General features: G+C 41.7%; 2 protein-coding genes across 6 annotated transcripts in view; one reads left to right on the plus strand and one right to left on the minus strand.

The window, feature by feature from the left end:
* NUP58 (nucleoporin 58) overlaps positions 1-12,986 on the minus strand; it is a 36,142-nt gene extending 23,156 nt beyond the window's left edge. Inside the window, exons 1-7 of one of the 4 annotated variants that reach the window (XM_009686546.2) lie at positions 12,824-12,986; positions 8,149-8,288; positions 6,707-6,742; positions 5,414-5,566; positions 4,305-4,439; positions 3,399-3,509; positions 302-326 (exon numbers count right to left, since the gene is read on the minus strand). In XM_009686546.2, the coding sequence (XP_009684841.1) occupies positions 302-326; positions 3,399-3,509; positions 4,305-4,439; positions 5,414-5,566; positions 6,707-6,742; positions 8,149-8,288; positions 12,824-12,894 (671 nt within the window). In that variant the 5' untranslated portion in view covers positions 12,895-12,986. Of the gene's footprint in view, positions 1-301; positions 327-3,398; positions 3,510-4,304; positions 4,440-5,413; positions 5,567-6,706; positions 6,746-8,148; positions 8,289-11,877; positions 12,197-12,823 lie in introns of those variants that run through there. The other 3 variants (XM_009686545.2, XM_068930212.1, XM_068930211.1) reach the window with 3 other exon arrangements.
* A 1,295-nt stretch (positions 12,987-14,281) lies between these two features.
* The window catches only part of MTMR6 (myotubularin related protein 6), a 31,391-nt gene continuing 25,981 nt past the window's right edge, over positions 14,282-19,691 (plus strand). Inside the window, exons 1-2 of one of the 2 annotated variants that reach the window (XM_068930213.1) lie at positions 14,282-14,523; positions 18,921-19,037. In XM_068930213.1, the coding sequence (XP_068786314.1) occupies positions 14,500-14,523; positions 18,921-19,037 (141 nt within the window). In that variant the 5' untranslated portion in view covers positions 14,282-14,499. The remainder of the gene's footprint in view (positions 14,524-18,920; positions 19,038-19,691) is intronic. The other variant, XM_068930214.1, reaches the window with a different exon arrangement.

Raw genomic sequence — 19,691 nt, forward strand, 5'->3', positions numbered from 1 at the left:
ATTAACGCACACACTCAGTGGATGCTATTTCAGTCTTCGATCTTACGTAAGCATTGTATGCTTTTTGCTGATTTTTTCCAGAGACCACATAAGTCTACAGTAGCAACCAGATAAGCTGTATTATATCTGATGCAAAAAGTGCAACTGATGTTTAAAAGGATGAAATTATTATTCGTATTACAGAAGCCGTTTATTTACATTTATTTATTTATTTCTGAGATCAGTGTAGTAGAAAACACAAAATATTAAGTGTAGCTTTTTCTTATAACCCAGAGAACGTAAAGAAAAACACAACACTTACTCTGGTCGCGTTCCTGTTTTGTCATCTAGAAAATAAAAATTGTAGGTCAGAAATAAAACTCTGAAGAAATACCAAGCAAAATAACCTTAATGAGATTTTTAGGGAAGAACTAAAGACCGCTATCTGCTTGATTTCATAAGAGGAAGACACTGTACTAGCCATAAAAGAAGGGTTTTAATTTACTTTCCTTTCACAGATAAGCATCCTTTCAAGGACAATAGTTCATCAGTTAAGGTGATAATGTCTGGCACACAAATCCTCCTCCTGTACTCAGTCCTGGTGAGGCCACACCTGGAGTACTTTATCCAGTGCTGGACTGCCCGGTACAAGAGAGAGACATGGAGCTCCTGGAGCAAGTCCAGCAGAGGGCTACGAAGATGATTAAGGAACTGGAGCATCTCCTACACAGGAAAGGCTGAGAGGGCAGGGACTCTTCAGCCTGGAGAAGAGAAGACTGAGGGTGAACCAATCAATGTGTGTAAGTATCTGAAGGGAAAGTGTCAAGAGGATGGAGTCACTCTTCCCAGTAGTGCCCAGGGATAGGACAAGAAGCAACGGGTACAAACTGAAACACAGGAAGCTCTGTCTGAACATGAGGAAAAACTCCTTTACCGTGAGGGTGACAGAGCACCTGAAGAGGTTGCCCAAAAAGGCTGTGCAGTCTCCATCCCCGGAGATGTTCAAAAGCCATCTGGACCAGGGTCCAGGGCAACCTGGTCTAGGTGAACCTGCTTGAGCAGGGAGGCCGGACTAGATGATCTCCAGGGGTCCCTTCCAACCTCAACTATTCTGTGATTCTATAACAGTATCTCTCCAATGATCCCGATTCATTTGCAACTCTATAAAACTAATGCTAGTGCCACAAATAGTTTAAGCCGCACAAGGTAGTGCTTCTACTGAGACAAGCCACTTTTAGAAGCAACATCAGCTTCCGTTATCTACAGAACTGAGTGCAAATTTGTGCTGCCAGAGAAAGAGCAAGGGGAGTCCCCCAGTATTAGGGCACGTAGAAAATTTAAGTGGAGTCTCATGACCACTCCCTATTCCTTTTCAAAAAGTAGTGAAGGGTAAAGACCAGAATTTAGGACTCCTTTCTCAGCTGACAAGTTAAAAATTATACAGAAAAATAAATTTACTTTGCTTTCTCTCTCTCTAGCCACTCAACTTTTGTTTTTTGCTGTTCGTCTGAACAATATCTATAAAATTAAAGACACGGGTTTCAAATCAGATCCCGCTACTTTCTGGGCAAGTGCTCTAGTTCCTATGCTAACGCACGAAGAAAACTGGTATATGAAAACAGCTTATTTTACTGCACTCATATTTTAAGGAAATATTAGGGAGTCAGTCTTCTGTCTCCAGAAGAAAAAGTTTTTAGAACCAAAAGGGAGCATGAAGTTCCTGGTCCCCATCAGCCCTATGATTCCTAGGGCTATAATTTCATATGCAGTTTTTTGGTAGCAGTGTCGGCTTCTGCCACCTCTCCTTCCTTTTCTTTGGGAAGGAAGAAAAAAAAAAAGGTAACAAAACAAAAAACCCACAACCACAAAACAACCCTCCCACCCCCAAACCTTTATACAGTTCCTTATACAGTGGTACAGATAATTGCACTGACACAACTGAAATAACAGTACAGAGGCAGCAATATATGTTTGGCTGCTTAAATCAGGACTATTAATTACAAGAAACACTCCAGAGTTAAATCCTAAATTCTAAAGAGAAGTGTAAACTCAAACAGCATTTTCCACTGGTTAGCTTAGTGGAAAATGCTTTGCTTATCATCCTGACCATAAGCCTATAGTCTAAGCACCAAATTCCACTATGCAATATATAGGGAATTCAATATTTAATTCATTTGGGATTCCACCCTAAAAGCTGGGCAAAACAATGCTGCGATACGCCAGCAGCGAGATTCAGCCTATGGTCCTCCAGGCCTCACTTCAAGATACTTGTATATTATGGAAGTCTTGCGAAATAACAGCAAGACACTGTAGTATAATAGTAATGAGAACCTAGGAGTCTGTGCTTTTTCCAGTATTCCCAGCCTCAGTAGTCTTCTCCCCTCCAAAAACAAATAAACAAACAAACCAACCAACCAACACACCCCCAAAAACAAAAACCCCAAAGCCTCCCCAACATGCAGAGTACTCCAGTTCACATAGTCAATATGCTATCTTTCCTACAGATATGAGGATCTACATTTCCACAACTCGCGTTACTCCAGAAAGATGGTTTCAAAGAGTTTCTACGTTTCCTGCTATTTAAGCTACTAGAATACCTAATCTCAAATTTGCCTCTCAAATGAAATCAAGATATTTAAATAGTATTGAATCCCCAAAGAAAATGCACAGTATTTATTTTAAAAAAATCAGTTTTAATTGCTATTACTCTGGAAGTAAATAAACAACAACAACAAAAAACCCACACAAATGGGTAAGTGTCTATATCTCACTGCTCAGTATTCCCCCATTTAAGGGCTTCAAAGCTACCACGGAGGTAGGTTTTTATAGGTGGTTTTAACAAAGTGCTAGGTTTTATCAGATAGCACTGTGCTCCACTAAAAATACAACTTTGAGAAGTAACAGGTAGAGAAGAGAAAGTTCTATTGTGTGGGTTTCACAAAAAAAGGGCAAAAAAGACAAATTTAAGATCTGTTACAACTGAAGAAACTTGTTCTCTAACAAGTACTTTCTGCATTTGCAGCACACTTATGCATAGCTCTGCTCCCCCCTCTAGTGGCTATTGACACATAGCTGTTTGGAAATCTAGCATAGCATTTCAAACCCCTGCTCTTCAGTCTGATCCTTGCGTATACTTTTTAAATAATAATAAGCAATATACACATATAAATAAAACATTGCATTTTCAACTACAATCTTATTCTTCTGTGCAAGTATAGTATCTAAGAATGAAAGTATCTAAGAATTAAATTAACTGAAGTGCTTTTTTGGGGGGGGCGGGAGGGGAGATAAAATTGTTGGTTTTAATTCCACATTCCTAACAAAACTAAGTAGTGCCTTCGCTATAGTGCTCTGATAATTCCCTCAGTAAAAATTATGGCATGCCATATCAGTTATGCACATTCTAAAAAGGAACTTACTCTTTTTGTCTGAAGAACTACTAAAATCAATGCCACCAAGACCTTCATTAACAGTAGTTGAAGGAGCTGCAGTTGTCCCCAGAGTCAAACTCAAAGCATTCTGCCCAAGTCCTACAGTACACCCAAAAAGAATTTCAGTATTTAAAATACATTGTAATCATCAGCATTTTAAACTAAAAACACAGATTATTTTGCTTGCAATTGCAGTGCCTATGTACATTTGGATTAAATATACATGCAAAATAAGCAGAATAATGTTAAGTTTCATACAACTGTACATTAATTGTTTTATATAATTTCTTCACATAACTAGATAGCCGATCTACACAGCTAACTAACTTTTATCAGTCGCATCTTAAGAAGCGTCCTTCTGTTCCATTTAGAGCGTGAGTAGCGCGTTACTAACGCTACACCAGTGAAACAAATCAATTTTTTCTTGAGAGCTCAAAGAGACAAAAACAGTTAATAGCTGAAACGACAATATTGAAGGTTAAAGATTTTATTCAGGCCAAACCTCACCAACATAAGGAGCTTTCAACTTCTCCACAAAGCAAACACACCTTAGTTAAGGGAGATACTTGTGTAAGATTGCCTCCTTGTATTTACTATCAAACAATTTCCTCAAGTCAATTATGGCAATGACAGAGAGATTTCCCTGGTTTCCATTAAAAACTTGTAAAATACAAGTCAGTCTGAGAATGAGAAAGAAACCAATGACTTCAGTTTTTATTTTTTTTTATGGATAGTAACACTGCTCCCCAATGGCATCACTTACAAATTACACTTTCCCAGGGAAGCATTAAGATTTTATAAAAACTTAAGTTTTTATATTAAGATTTTATACAAGCACATACTACATTTCAACTTTTTGAGAAAGAAGCAGAAAAAGATTAAGATAACCTTCACCTGTTGCTGCTGTGCTTGTATTCTGGAAAAGCGAACCTCCCAACCCAGCTAAGGCTCCTCCTAAGGAAAGGCCTGTGGAAGCAGTTGTGGTTGGAGCAGCTGTACCACCTAAATTTAGTGTAAAGCCAGTAGTACCTGCAGAGAAAAGAAATCAGTTTCATACAGACACTATTAGCCACAGGCAACTTGAAACAACTGATGAGAAGTATCAATAGCATCTTTATCATCACTGGACAATAGCCTCAACCATTAATTTTTTTCCCCACCCTGCAGATTTTCCAGACAAAACCACCAGAAACTGTTGAGTTGCATACAATTTTATACCATCATATTGCAGTCTTGATTAGCCTAAGTTTGCCTGAGGCTATATTACAATTTTGAGAGTCCCCGAGAATGCCAGAGAACCCGGAACTACCTGGCACAGAATTTACTCTGCGGCATAATGGATCTAATAGGTACTACCAACTTTTTATTTTTAAATGCTGAATGGTTCATGTTAAACATTAAAATACTTCACACAAGGCAGATGATACAAAAATATCTCTATGGCAGTCCAAGTCTTCTGCTAGAATTAGCCATTCAAATTTTTGGAGGATAGAGAGGAATGGAGTAGAGAAGGACCATAAGCAGAAAGGGACAGAACATAAAGGGTATACAGACCAAGCTCAAACATAGACTCCTAAGGTTAAGAAAGATAAACCCCAGTCTTAATGATTATCATGCATAGTACCGCTTAGCAGAGTTAAAATACGATGACAGAAGTGTGGCAATACAAGAACAACATAAGGAATCTCATTTACACTACTGATTAACCATTTCAGTCCATCTGCAACAGGCAGGTATTTTTTAAAACTTTCCAACAGCAAAAGTGGGAAGCTTTCAACATCCAGTGGGGTTAAAAATAACAAACAATAATGGTTTTACATGACTAGTTAGCTTTGTTGCTGTTTTCACGACATAGATTACACATTGCTTATACCACATAGGGAACCCTAACACATCTATATTTGTATACCAAGGTAGAACTAAAGTCCAATGAACCTTCCTAAAGTCACCAAAAAAAAAAAAAAGACACAGTACTTTTTTACAGTTAGAAAAAGTTTTCCTACCTGCTGCAGGAGTCGATGTAAGAGCAGATGATAGCGAGAGGCCACTTGCTGAGGTAGAAGTAATAGGCAAAGCAAATGGCGTAGCTGAACCTGCAGGTTTGTTGAAGCCTAAACTAAAGCCTGTGGTAGCTGCTGATGTGGTAGCAGGAGCACCTAAAAATAACAAATAATAAACATCACTTTTTTCAAACATTTACTTTAATTGTAAAGGCATGCTCCTCCAGTATTGCTAGTAATCTAAGGAGCTTTAACCCTAGACTGGAGTTCATATCCAATTGTTATCTAAAAAGCTGTAAAAATAAGAGCTCCCACCAAGAGCAGTTCGTAGAAAAATCTCTACTGGACATGCATACCAGAATGAATGCACGTACCTTTTAAATCTGTAAACAAGAAAAAATATCTTGAGATGCTATTCCCTTAAACTGTAGTTAATAAAGCAAACAAAGCTTCTACTTTGTGTTAATTTCAGTGTGAAAATATGTTTTATGCTGTAGAATCTGCATTCCCAAATAAAGCATTGGAGTGCATATACATATAGAAACGACAGTTAACAACCATCAGAAACCTGGCATTCTCAGTAACTGCTCTTGTGCATGTACTGGATGGCAACATTTTATTTGGCTACTAAAAAGAATGACTGTTCATCTGTGTAGTATAGACCACCATCTACAATTACACTTCATGCAGTCTGTTCTGTTTCATTTGTTTCTATTACACAGCACTAATTTTTTTCCTACTTATCCACAGAATGGCTTCCAGACTACCTGGAAAGCAATCTGTTTTGTAGTCCTCCTCCCGCCTCCAAAACTTATGATATTGTCAAGTTCAATTTTTGCTCACACCTTAGCTGCTGCTGTTAAAAACAGCAGCAATAAAAACAAACACACACAACCCCTCCCCCCATATGCCTATATTTCTAATGACAACTGAAAAACAGTCATTAAAGATGCATCAGAGAAACTAAAACAGCATATTCCCCAGGTCCCCTCCCAATTCTTCTATAAGATTAAAGTAGCGAACAGTCCTATACAGAAATGGAATAACGCTTTAGCAACAAATAACGCAGTGCCCAGAAATGCAGAGCTCCGCTCTGGTTTGCGGTCTTAACTTCAGCCTGTCAACCCCAGTTCAGCATCAAGGCACTGAGAAACATCATGATGCTCTACTCTCTCTTTAGAGAGAGGCTGCAGTTGGCTAGGAGAAGAAACTTCACACACTACCACTAACTTTCCACATAGTAACTGCCAGTATATTTTTGCCTGTGTATCATGAACATCCACATTAGGTCCTTACCTAGTGTCAATCCTGTAGCAATAGTTGTTGCCGTTCCTGCTTTAAAAACAAAACACACAAAGACTGTAACTGAAGACCACAGAGTGGTTTTCAGGATAGTAAAAAATATGATACAAAATACTGAAATAATGCAACATATGAGTTAATATGTAGACTACTATACAAGCTAAGTTTGTGTAGTATGTTGAAAGCAAAATAAACATTAACAGAGAAACCAGTATTTGTAAGCTCCAGCAGCACAAAAAACAAAACAAAATCAAAGAAATCCATTTTTCCTTATAAGAGTGTGTCAGTGAAGCTGAGGTTAACACAGCAGCTTAGCAAACTTTGAAATTTAAAAGAAATAAATGTAAACAAAAATACGGAGACTAAGGATTGTATCAATAATTTTTTCAGTCATAGGGCAGCACATAAAATTTACACGTAAAACAGGATCTCTACAGTGTAATGAATAGGATCAGAGTCCAAAGTCCATCTAAAATCCTGCATCTTGCCTTAGAGTTTCTGCCCCATGGTAATCCAAATAGACTCTTTTGAATACAGCGCTATGCAATTTCAGATTTTTTTTTCAAGTAGTTGATTAGAAGAGCAAAACACTTATTCAGTAACATAAAATAGAAGTTACCCCAACATTAAACTAACACGTTAAGACAGGCTTTTAAGTCCACTATTAAAGTTACTTCTAATGGGTGAAGTTCTAAGAATCAACCCATCCACTCATAAAAATGACTAAGAAAAAAAACAAAAAACAGGTAATATTCTCTAACAACACTGGAGACAAAGTAAAATTCATTATTTTATGGGTGTATGATGGCTGAAAAAAATACTCCAAGCCAGACAAGTTTAATTCTTTCGTAATCAAATTTTTAGAAGACTCCTATGAGAACTTTTACATTCACAGGCTGAAGTAAAGGCCTAAGAAAACGTTCATGAATTTGTTCCTCTGAATTGTTTATGTAAAAACAAAATCCTTTAACAAAAGTCATAGCAACTGCAGAATTGCAAATATCACATTGCAAGTATTAACACCTAAGTGATTTTAAGGTTGTATTAAATCAAAACGTAGCTCAATCTTAAATCATGATTTTGAACATTCTGGATGAAGAGTTAAACTTTTGCAAAACTACAGTATTCAAAATGAGACAATTCAGACACAGGCCCAGACAGGGTAACTGCGTTCTGGTTTCTGCTTCTGGTAACTGCATTTGCGTTTCTACAGCATCAGTACTGCATACTTCTTGATTAGTGAGCTTTTAAAGAGTTCTGTAAAAAGGCTTTATTAAACAATACAATGATCTACCGAACTACCAAAGAAAACAGTAACAACAAAAAAACACAGGAGCACATTGCGATGACCCTAGTTTTGTGCACGTACTGTTTTTTTCCTGTTAATTTAAGTTTCTGGTGTATTATAAAATTAAAAGGCAAACCTCTTTTCCTACCTGTACTGGTACCTCCTAGTGTAAACCCAGTGGTTGATTTTGATCCAAAAAGTCCACTCCCAAAGCCCACTGAAGGAGCTGACGTAGTTGCTGTAGCAGTGGAAGATCCCAGTGTTCCAAAATTAAGTCCTCCTGTTGAGCTATTACAAAATAAAACTATTAGCAATAATGATTTTTAAAAGAAGAACTCAAAAACCCTTATGTCAAGTTTTCTTTCCCATGTCTTCATTCATCTTCCCAAAAAGACACAGTGTAGCTGGTAAGACAGACTGAATCAGAGCTCACTCCCCTCCCCGCCCACCAGCAGAGGTTGGGGGGAAGCTCATCTTCCTCTCTCCCTCCACAGCAACCTGGCTTCCACTACCTCCCTGACACTTAACTCCAGCATGTGTTTGACTCCTTGCTGAACTGATTCATCTTGCTAGACCAGCAGAAAACTTGCACCTTCCCTGTTAGTTCATCTCTTTAATAGCGTCAAATTATTCTCCCTATACTATGGAAACGGGGGAAAAAAATGCCAGAGTCAGCACAAAGGATACGACAACGGACAACCCTGCATAGCTGGGAGCAGGAGTATCTTTTCAAACCAGGTTCCACGTCCAGACAGACACTGTTGACCAGAAACCTCACCAACACTACTTTTTCCTCATTCTAAAGTGATAAGCATGCTGAGGTGCACCTGTTGATATCAGAGCACCTTTATCCTATTTTACCATCAAACACTATAGATTCTTTCTAATCAAAGAGTGCTTTTCTGCACAGGTACAACCACAGAGAACCCGTATCTACAATTCATACACATTTCTTCCTGACAATATCCTGTGCAATCCAGTTATGGAAATGAACTTCCAGAGGTGTTTTCACAGACAAAGGGAAAGAGAGGAAGGAGAGAACCACAGTCCAACAGTCACAAGGAAACCTAAACACACTTGATCTATTTTGGGTAACTACACATTCAAGAAGTACTGTGGCAAACAATGGACAAGCTTCATGCGTAGCAGAGAATGCATTAAGTTATTGTACAAAACATACAGGGGAATACAGTAATCATGACTGCCTCTAATGAAATTCACAGGTACTAGTAGCCAAATGAGTCTAAATTTTGACGTTTCAGTTCTTAAGTTGACAAAAGATCAGATGAATAATTTATTTGCAATAGCTTGCTTATATTTGCAAACTCGTCTAGAAACTGAGAAGTCTTCTAGAACTTAGGCCACATCTTCCACAGACTACAACACTGAAGTGGAACGTAATCTAGACTTCTCATAAACCAGCAGTTGTAATTCATTTCTTTTAATCTTTCACAGACCAACAATAGTCATATTGCCTTAGAGAAAAAGTTACCACATTGGACAATATTCTCTCATCTCTACCTTCTGTATGAACATAGCTCCTAGCATAACAAATTGAACAAAGACTAACCTTTAAAAAAAAAAAAAAAAGCAGCTATCATAGGCTTAACATTAAAAGTTTTGGAAACATCTACACAACTTGCTGGTTAAGTCCAGCAAGAGTTCATGGTGCTTCAGTAGTTAGGTGAGAGTTACTTTTAAAGGTAATGCAGGAAAGTGAATGGCAAAGAAGTTCAGAAGCATAAACGCCCCATACCTTCCCAACCGTGGAGAAGCAAGACACCTTTCAGCTTTGTTTTCTCTCAAAATTTCAACATACAAAACTGCAATAACGTGATTTAACTCAACAGAAATATAAAATATGGTGCTTCTCTCAACTAGTTGAGGGCTGACATTTCTCATCTTTTCCAGTACAGGCTAAGATTTCTCTCTGAAAATGTTTCATGTTTCAAAATTTCAGCAAAGGAAAGCTAAGGTACAAAATATGCAGTTCAACATACATGACAAAAATCAAAAAATAAAATGAAGTTTACTAAAGAGGGGAAAAAAGTAGAAGTAAACCAGTGGTAGCATTCTGACCAGCACGAGAAAGCACAGGACAGGGAGTTGAGTTACTCCTTATAGACGGATGGAAGGAAGAGGAGCTCAGGTCACTAAAGTCAGGTCCTAACTTTAATTCAGAACTAGAACAAAGCATTGCACCTAACACATACTAGAGAGAACACTGCTTAAGAAAGAGAACATAACTACCTCAATTTGCTACTGGTGCAATGCAGGAATTATGCAGGCTGGCATACTATACAGGTTTTGGGCTATGTGGATCAATGATACCCATGCTTAGTCTACACAACAAAACACCCTTTCTGCAAACACGTTGCAATATTTGCCTTAGCCTCGCCAAAAAGAGAACTAGTTTCTCCTTCTTGTCTCAAACACGTTCGCAAACAAGCCATCCGACTGGGATGCTCGGGATTCTGCCGTAAGTCAGCAATAGTAAAAAGGCCTCTTCCTCTGTGATACTTCTTGACCAACAGCCCTGAAGATTCATCCTGCTTAAAAAAATAAATATTTGAATAAAAATACTCAGTATGATATGCCTATTAATTAGTGCTTGTTAAATAATTGCTTCTTAAATTTTGCAGAATTAAAAGCCGGCTACAATAACAACAAAAGATCTATTAGAAAGAAAAATATTCAAGTCCAATGGGCAGAGCTTGTACCAAGTGCAGGTTAACAAGATAAACAGCTTCCCTTGTTTTGCAGACTATTTAAAAGGATCTTGAAAAAACAAGTGTTACTTTAAATTGGTTCATTTCAACCATAGAAAACCTGCATTAGACAAACATCAAGCAAAAACTTAAACTCTTTAAGAACTCCATACAAGCTTCATTGTGCAAAAAAATCCCACAAGAATACTGAAGCACAGGTAACAAATGTATTCCTAGATATGTCATGATAACCTAATTAGAAGTATCAGAAGAGACTCAGAAAATTTGTCCCCTCACATGGGAGCTTTCAAAAGACAATACTTTACTTGAAAAGTACTGTTTTGGATCCAGGTGTTGCATTCCCTTTCCCTGATACTGCTAATTCTTGCTAATTTTGACAGATAAGCATTTTTCAAAAGCCTACATATCAATGATGCCATTAGCACAGTCTGCCTCACGTCACAGGTAGATCACAACACAGCACCACAGTCCTTTTTAATCCAAAACACTAAGCATCAAACACAAGGCTATCTGTGTCAGAAAAGATGAGGATGCACTAGTTCCAAAATAAACCTGGAAATTGATATTTGAACGTTAAACATTGAGGCTTTTACATCAACGAGCTGCATGCCACACACGAGTTCAAGTTAACTGCTGACACCTAGGTAAGCACGATTCACATTCTGGATTTAAAACGTTAAAGACAGCCGCAAAGGGAGTCTCCCTGAGCATACACAGCCAACATAAAGCAAAACTAGAAGAGACACCGTCCTCTGCCATAAGCTGCTGAACGCGTGGATCCCTAGGGCTGTCTTCACAGAGCTGGTGGAGAGACACAAGCGGCGGGAAGCCCCCCCTCCCCCCGCCGCAGAGCGCTGCGCGCCGGTGCGGACACGGCGAAACCGGCTGCTGCTCGCGCTGACGGCCCCTTCCCCGGGCCGGCAGCACGGCAGGCGCCTGGCGGGGCGGCCCCCGCCCGCCGCGCGCACACACGCGCCGCCCGGGCCTGCCCCAGCGCGGCCGCCCGGCCTCGGGCAGGCCCCGCGGAGGGCGCTGCGGGCCGCTCCCCCACAGGCCGCGGGAGCCGGCGGGCAGGGCCGAGCGGGGGGGAGGGAAAGGAAGGGAAGGGAAGGGAAGGGAAGGGAAGGGAAGGGAAGGAGCCGCGTTACCTCGGAGTGGCGGCTCCGAAGGAGAAACCGCCGCCCCCGCCTCCTCCTCCCGCCCCGGCGGCGGCGGCCGCCGCGGAGCCCAGCGTCCCCGCTCCGAAGGAGAAGCCCGCAGACATGGCGGCGGCGCGGGAACGGCCGGAGAAGGCGGCTGGGAGACGGCGGCGCGCTCGGGGGGGCGGGGAGGGCGGCGGCGGCGCGGCCCCTCTGTCCCGGCGGCGACAGCGGCCCCCTCAGCGCCAACTTCGAACCGAGGCGACGGCGGCAGCGAGCGCGCAGGCTGCGGCCACGCTCCCTCCGCGCGCCTGCCGCAATGCACCACGGGACGGCGGCCCGCGGCTCTTAAAGGAACATAACCGCCGGAGCCGGCAAAGGAACAGTTGGGTTTTTTTCGGGGGGGGGGGGTGTTTGCTGGGATTTTTCATTTTTCTGTTGCGGTTTTCTTGCTCCTTTCTTGCCCTGACAGAGACATACGGCTCCGTTTCGGTTCTCCAGTGACAATCTCATTTTAAAAGGCAACGTTGTGGCAGCGTTTCAGTAGCGAAAGCAAGGGGAGGATGCAATTGCTCAGGTGACTGTCGCGCTATAAAGGCACCACGAATAGCTTAATAAAAGGATGTATCTAGTAGAAAAAAATCTACCCTTTAGTGGGTGGCGAAAGTGTCATAATTAAAAGGGATATTAGAAGGGAAGCATGTTCTGGAGCTGCTGTACAGCAGACAGGGGCATTCTGGATGCTCTGAGCCCTGGAAAAATATGGGAGGCTTCTGTAATGATGCATTTCAACATAGGTATCAGGCAGAAGGTTTCTACGGAGACGCCTGAAGGGTGTAGGAGGAACCTGCCGCCTAACGGTTCTGGGAGCGCAGGCCTTGCCAGGCCTCCCAACCGAACCGGCAGTGAGCGGCACACGGTTAGGTGACACAGCGTCTGAAGAGCTACACCTTACCTACGTATGCAACCGGCCTGGGCATAATCCTTACGAAAGAGGCGAAGGTGGAACAACTCCTTTCTGGACATGGGGCCTGGTAGGGGCCGGGCTGCCGCGCAGCCGCAGAGCGCCCCCGGCAGGGCGCTGCCGGCAACGCCGGGGCGGTGCCGCCGCGCCGGGACGTCACAAAGCCTGCCCGCCCGCTGACCAATCAGGAAGCAGAGCAGCCGCGTAACGGCCGCCGGCGCCGCGCAGGCCCCGCCCCTGCGCTCGCCGCGCTTCAGCCGCCTCAGAAAAAGGCCTTGAAGAGTCGTCGGTCTTTTTACCCGAAATAGCTGAATGGCAGTGTTACGGAACTGGTTTCCAGGGTTTCTGAAAGCACCCAAAACAATGCTAGCACCCCTGCGATCCACTGCCCAGTGCTGCGACTGGATGCCTGACACATCTCATTGACCGACAAGATGTGTGGGAGCCGCCGCTCTGCACAGAAGCCGGCGCTCCGGGACCGCGTTTACCGGGCACCTGTGCTGTCCTGCCCGCACGTGCCTGTCTCTGACCGTCTTCGGGAGGAAGCCTGAAGCCGTGGAACCTCCTGAGCGATTGCTATGGAGACATTCGTTGACAAATTCTGATCCGGCAGGCCGTGAAGTGGCAGGATACATTGGCGTAACAGGAAAAGGAGACTGACCAAGGAGCCAGGCTTTGTAGCATGGTTTTAATAACAGAAGACAGCCTATGAATATCAACCACTTAATCACTTGAAAACATTAAATTCACAACCACAGAGCATTTTGTCCAATTCTTTGTTAGTGAAAGAGGCTGCTTTTCTATAAAAACGATATTGCTTTATCGCTACTACAGTTTTTTTCTAGTTCAATCATTCATGAAAACAAGGGCTTATATAACCCATTCAGCAACCTTTGTGTCACATCTTTTAATTATTGTAAAGCACATGCAAAACTTTTGTGCACCCACGCAGCTACAAAATACATGAATCACTTTAGCGTGCAGTTTCTTATCTAGTTCTAGTACAGACCTTTTCAAAAATACCCAACCCATTTTTTCCAAGCAAGCGTTACATCAAAAGGGGCCATCTTAGAGGAAGTTCCCAATTCGAGAGACACCCATGAAGTGAAAAATCTGCAACGCGCCATGGTGTGAGAAGAGGCTGGGATAAGGAAACAGTTTGCTTTTTTCCAGGTGTTTTGATGCACCCCTTACTGCCGCCACGCCACAGGGATGCAGGGACAACTCTGCCTCAGAGCCAGCTGGGAGACAAGGTACCACGGCGAGCACCCAGCGCGGCCCGGCGAAGCACCCCCAGCCTCCTCCCCGCCTCAGGGCCTGACCGACCTCCCCTCGGGCCCGGCGCGGTACGGCCCCGGCCCGGTCCCAGCCCCGGACCGTCGACCCCCGCCTCCCGCCCAGACGTGGCTCCGCCGCACCACGGTCACGCACGCCGGCACACGCATGCGCACTCCGCACAGCGGCGCGGCGCCGGGCCGGCCAGGCGCCTGCTGTCTCCGCCGCCGCCGGCCGGCAGGGGGCGCTACAGCAGGATGGCGCCGGCCTCTCTCCCGCGCCCCGCCCGCCCCGCCGCGCCCCGCCCCGGAAGCGTTTCTAGGTGACGGGCGCACCGGGCCGGGAGCGCCACAGCGGGGCGGCGGCGGCAGCTGGTGCTGCGCGGGGCCGCTATGGAGCACATCCGCACCACCAAGGTACCGGGGAGGGGCGGGCGGCGGCGGCGGGGGGCCTCTGTGAGGCGGGCAGCGGCGGCTCGGGCCCGGCGAGCGGGGATGCCTGGCCGGCGGCGGCGCTGGGAGACCGGGAGCGGGATGGAGGCGGGGAGGAGGCTGCCGCCACCCTCCGCCCGGGGCCGCGCTCGGCCTGCCCGGCCCGGTGCGGCGGGGCGCTGCCCTCCCGAGGCTCCTCGGCTGCGCTAGCGCCCAGCCGGGGGGTGGAAGGGCTGAAAGGCTCCTTCTTCCTCAGGCCCGGGGACCTGAGGCCCCATCGGAACGAGCCGTCTCCGTTAGTAACGCAAACATGTAAAAAACTTCCCCGGGGTCGGTAACTGGAGGTTGTAACGTCTGTGGAGGGGGAAAAACAAAAGAAGAATAGATAAAGAGAAAAGGACCACTCGTTGCTTTCTGTACTCGGCATGCAATTCTGTGCTGATTTTTTCTTTCAGCTTTAGTTGCAAATAATTTGAAAAAAAACATAGTATATATTTTTTTTCACTTTGAAGAGTCTGATTCGTGCTTTTATGAGTGTTAGTTATCAGTACATGTGCAATTCTGAGATGCTTGTTAGGCTCTTCAGGAAAAATTGGAGATAGCATTCTGGAATTTTTTTTCTTATTGTTAATTCATGTTTTCTTCCCTGTTTATAGCAAAGAAGTAAAAATAGGCAGAAATCTTTTCTTCCTCTTTATGTAAATCATTCTTCAGAGTGATATTTAAATTGCAGTGTCTGTAGAACTACACTTCAACAGTATTTATCTCATCTTACTTGATAGCCCTGACTGCAAAGGCTGCTGAAAAATCTTGTCACCTGTCTGTTGTGTCCTAGAATTTGTTAAGCTGTTAATTCCGTGACCTGTCAGCCTGACCAAAAACTAGATTTATAGATGTGTGGAGAAGAACAATGGTCATATTTCAGTTCCAAATGCTGAATTTACAGCTAATCATTATATAATGGAATGTGGCTTTTAATTTTGAGTGTTAGCTTATGTACATTTTGTATGGAACTAGTTATAACTGGAGGATTCCAGATACTTGAGTTCTGTCAAAGCTACTCTTAGTGATGTTGTAGTCCATTGGATGGAATAATTTTACCCAAATAGATTGGAGATAAAGTTTCTTTATCAGCCCATTTGTTTATAAACCTGAAACTCTCTGGGAATTTAATACTATATTATTACACTTAATAGCTAATTTATTTTGTCTTTTGTCTAGTTCTTATTTGTAAGTCTTTTTGTGATGTGGGTAGCTATTTAAGTTTCAAATCTGAAATTGAGACTGTAAAGGCTACAGGTCACTAACTCCTTTGCATCTATAAGGAATTGTGTTTCTTCACCCTGTTGGGAAAATATTTCACACAGCAATATAACTTGCTGCAGAGAGAAAAAATATCTGACCACAAGTTTTAAGATTTAAAACAATTACTTTTATATAATTCATGCAGGGGGGAAAAACTCATTTTAAAATGATGGACTTCATGTTTACAAATAGCATGAGTATTTGTTTACTTACAACTAAAGCAAGTTTAATACTTACAAACTGAGTAGGTAATTGTATATCTGGGTACATTAAAATGCATATACACTAGTTGATAATAATTATATCAGTAAAAGCAAGAAAACTAAAATACAGCATGCATTAGATGCCCTAAGAGTTCTGTCTTTGTGTAGGCTTGAGTTCATTTTGACTCTAATGAGCCATTTTATATTTTCTAATCTGACTGTGGTCTACAGTTTATTAACTGTTAATATAATAGTGAAATAAACTTGAAATAATATTGCAGTCTCACCTGAATTAACTGATGTGCAGGGAAACTATCATCTGTAGGAGATAGTATCCAACATACTTTTTGAGCATAGGAAGTGAGGTGAACCTTACTTCTGTTTGAGAATGTTATACTCTGTACAGCTGAATAACAATAAATGAAGAAGATCAGTTTGGAATGTCATAACTAGGGGAAGAGAAGTCCAAAATGAGAATATTGTGATTCAACAATCAAGTTTTAAGACTAAAATGGCTTTAAACTTATTTCAAAATGTAGTATAAAATGCTGGGATTCTTCAGTCAACTCTGCTTGTATATTCAAAGTCAAAACTGTTTTAATGGAGCTACTAATGGGTTTTCCAGCAGGGAGCTTAGCTTGACTGTTAAATTGTAGGCTGAGTTTGCAAGCCTTATTTTAATTAGATTTGCAAGCCACGTTTTAATTAGATTTGTTTTAAATCTTAAAATAGACTAATTTTTTGCTTTTTAATCCATGACTGCTAGTTCTAATAAACTATTCAACAACTCTCTAGAGTAAATATTGTTCTTTTTATTATCGAGGTAGCTGTTATAAATTCTTGCTGTTTTTAAAACATGTTTGGGCTAGTTATTGCCAGAATATCACTTCTAACTAAAATGATCTTTGTCTGCAGATTCTAAAGCTCAATAGTAGTCTTCTGTCTATTACCTTGTGAAGCCATTTTCTTTAAAACTGAAGACTGAGTTGATTTTTATAACTAAGGGTTTGTCACGCTTTACAGTTAAAAAAACAAAAAAACTACACACAAAAAATAGGTGCATGTATATAGCTGATTATCCATTAAAGCTGTCTTGGTCAGAGTTAACTAATTGCTTTATCTGTGAAGGCTGTATCTCAAACCATTTTGGTTGTCTCTAAGCAAATTATATCTAGAAATAAACTGAGAATTCCTGAAGGCTTTCCCAAAATAAAAGGGAGCTCATGTACTAGTGCCTGTCTTGTAACATAGACATTACAGCCTTGGAAATACTGTCCTGTTACGTGGCAGAGAATGGAGCTTTGCATGCCTGGATTTTGTGGGCTGTATTGCTGCAACAAAATGGAGCTGTTCCTGTGCACTTCTGAATTTGTTGGGGAGGTGCAACTCCGCGTATCTGAAATTGCTGCAGCAGAACTGTCTAAAATGAAATCTTCATTTTTGGCTGTACTGTATTGATTATGGTGCTATCTGTTTAGCGATAGCTTACTGATTACAGCACAGCTTATTTTGAGGTATTGATATGTAATTTAGGTTTTTGCCTTGTGAATTGAAATCTAGAGTGCCATGGTAGCCATGGCTTTTAGAAGATATTTGTATTCCTCCATTCTATTCTGCATGCATTTAAACTGCTTTTCTAATTTTCAGAAACAAAATTTGGCCTTGCTAGGTTATAAGAAATACCTGAGTTGAAAAGGGAAGCTTAACTATTGTTTTTTATATATGCTTTTAGCAGATTAATTCATACATACAAATCTATTCCAAATAGCCTAACATCAGTGCCGCAGATGCGGGCTTTTCCAGACCTCTTCTGGGTGCTAGTCGTGCTGGTGTGTAAATTCTTGGCGAACTCCCAAAACTTCATGAGAAGTGTCAAACCTCAAGAGGTTTAGCTTGGCGCTAATGAGACAGCGCTGCCAAGAAATAGCAGAACGCATGGAAATAAGCCTTTCGCAACGCTCCTTTCCTATTGTTTCATACATAGGATGGTGTAACGTTTGCTTCAAATAAAGCAAACTGTGGTGCTTGTTAAATTATGAACACCAGATAAAAAGTAGGATAACTAGAGATTCCTTTCTCTGGAATATTGTTCCATAGGATTGAGATAACCATGCTGATCAAATAGCAGGAGAAGAAATCTATTCTTGCAAGAATCAAACCTGAAACGTCTCTAGTTTGAATGCTAGCACAGTCCTTGAATTTCAAGGAGCGCGTTTTAATTGTATTAGCATAATACTTGCATTTCATTATAATGCCTCATTTTGACTGAGACAAGTTTGTTATGATCCAGCTTTTTAAGGCCAGGGCTCGTATAAACAACTGTAGATGTGTAAAAATGAAGTCAGGAGGATATAACCTTTATGGCTGTGATGAGGATACAGAGAACCACTGAGAAGAGCAATGTGTAGATCAGAGATCAGCTGGTAGTTCAGTACTGGTGCATAACAGGCAATTGTTTGTGTTTATTTCCTTTACTGAAGGTAAGGAGGAGACAGTTTGCAAGCTTAGTAAAAAAGTTAAGATAGTTTATTTAGTTTTAAACTTAATGCCCTTGCTTGTTTTACTTGAAAATAACCATAGTAGTAGGAATTGAATCAGTCTCTTTAGTTCAGGAGAAAATCAAACTTTACACGTATAGATTAAGTATTCACATGATCCTAGCGTTGTGCGTTTTGTTTTGAAATGTGATATTTTAGCTCTGAATCGAAGACTGTGGTCGCTAGCGCATTCTTACCAATTTGGCTGGAATGGCCTTACATGCTATGTTATGCCTTCTGCCATTTTCCAAGTAACTGTACAAATGGACAGAGCTTTTGTGAAGTTAGGATTTTACTTTATATAAAGTAAATTCTGATCTCTACCTTTTTCTTACAGGTAGAGCAAGTGAAATTACTAGACAGGTTCAGCACCAGCAATAAGTCGCTAACAGGAACTCTGTACCTTACAGCAACTCATCTGTTATTCATAGATTCAAGCCAGAGAGAGACTTGGGTAAGCATGATGGATGCCTGTGGCTCAAAAATGCATGTTCTTCAGATGCGTTTGTTTGTCCTTCCTTCCTGATCTGAGGTTGAATTTGTTTGCTAAAAGTTTTTAAGTTATAAGTTGTTCCTTAATCTTTCCTTGCTTATGATGTCATAAGCAATAAGTTAAAGATTTATAGACTGCTCTTGCCGTACCAGGCATGATGCCTTTGTGGTTGAAATTGGATACCGTTGAAAGTAATTCTTACTTCTATTCCACGTCCTGTATTTTCTTCTAAATAGCTTTCATTGGTATGCCTGAACAAATGTGTGTCTCTTTTTGTAAACCTATCTGACTTGCACTGCAATTTGCAGGTGGGAGTAGGAGACTGCTAGATAGCTTAAGCATCAGGTTTAAAATGTCGACGTTACCTTTACCTTACGTTTAGATCCTGCCTAAATTAAATGAGACGGCAAAATCCAAAGACCTATTGTCTGTTGAAATCTTCAATATTTCATATACTTTTTCAGAATGATAAGCTACTATCTCTTCCAAAGTCTTCATCCTTAGAAGATAGGAATTTGGAAGGGACTGCAGCCACTTGATGAACTTTACTGGTGTTGTATGATCAGAAGTGACTCATTCAGTAGTTTCTCTGCCCAGTTCCCTGGTGCTATGCGT

The sequence above is a fragment of the Struthio camelus genome, chromosome 1 (assembly GCF_040807025.1).
Source record: "Struthio camelus isolate bStrCam1 chromosome 1, bStrCam1.hap1, whole genome shotgun sequence".
NCBI lineage: Eukaryota > Metazoa > Chordata > Aves > Struthioniformes > Struthionidae > Struthio > Struthio camelus.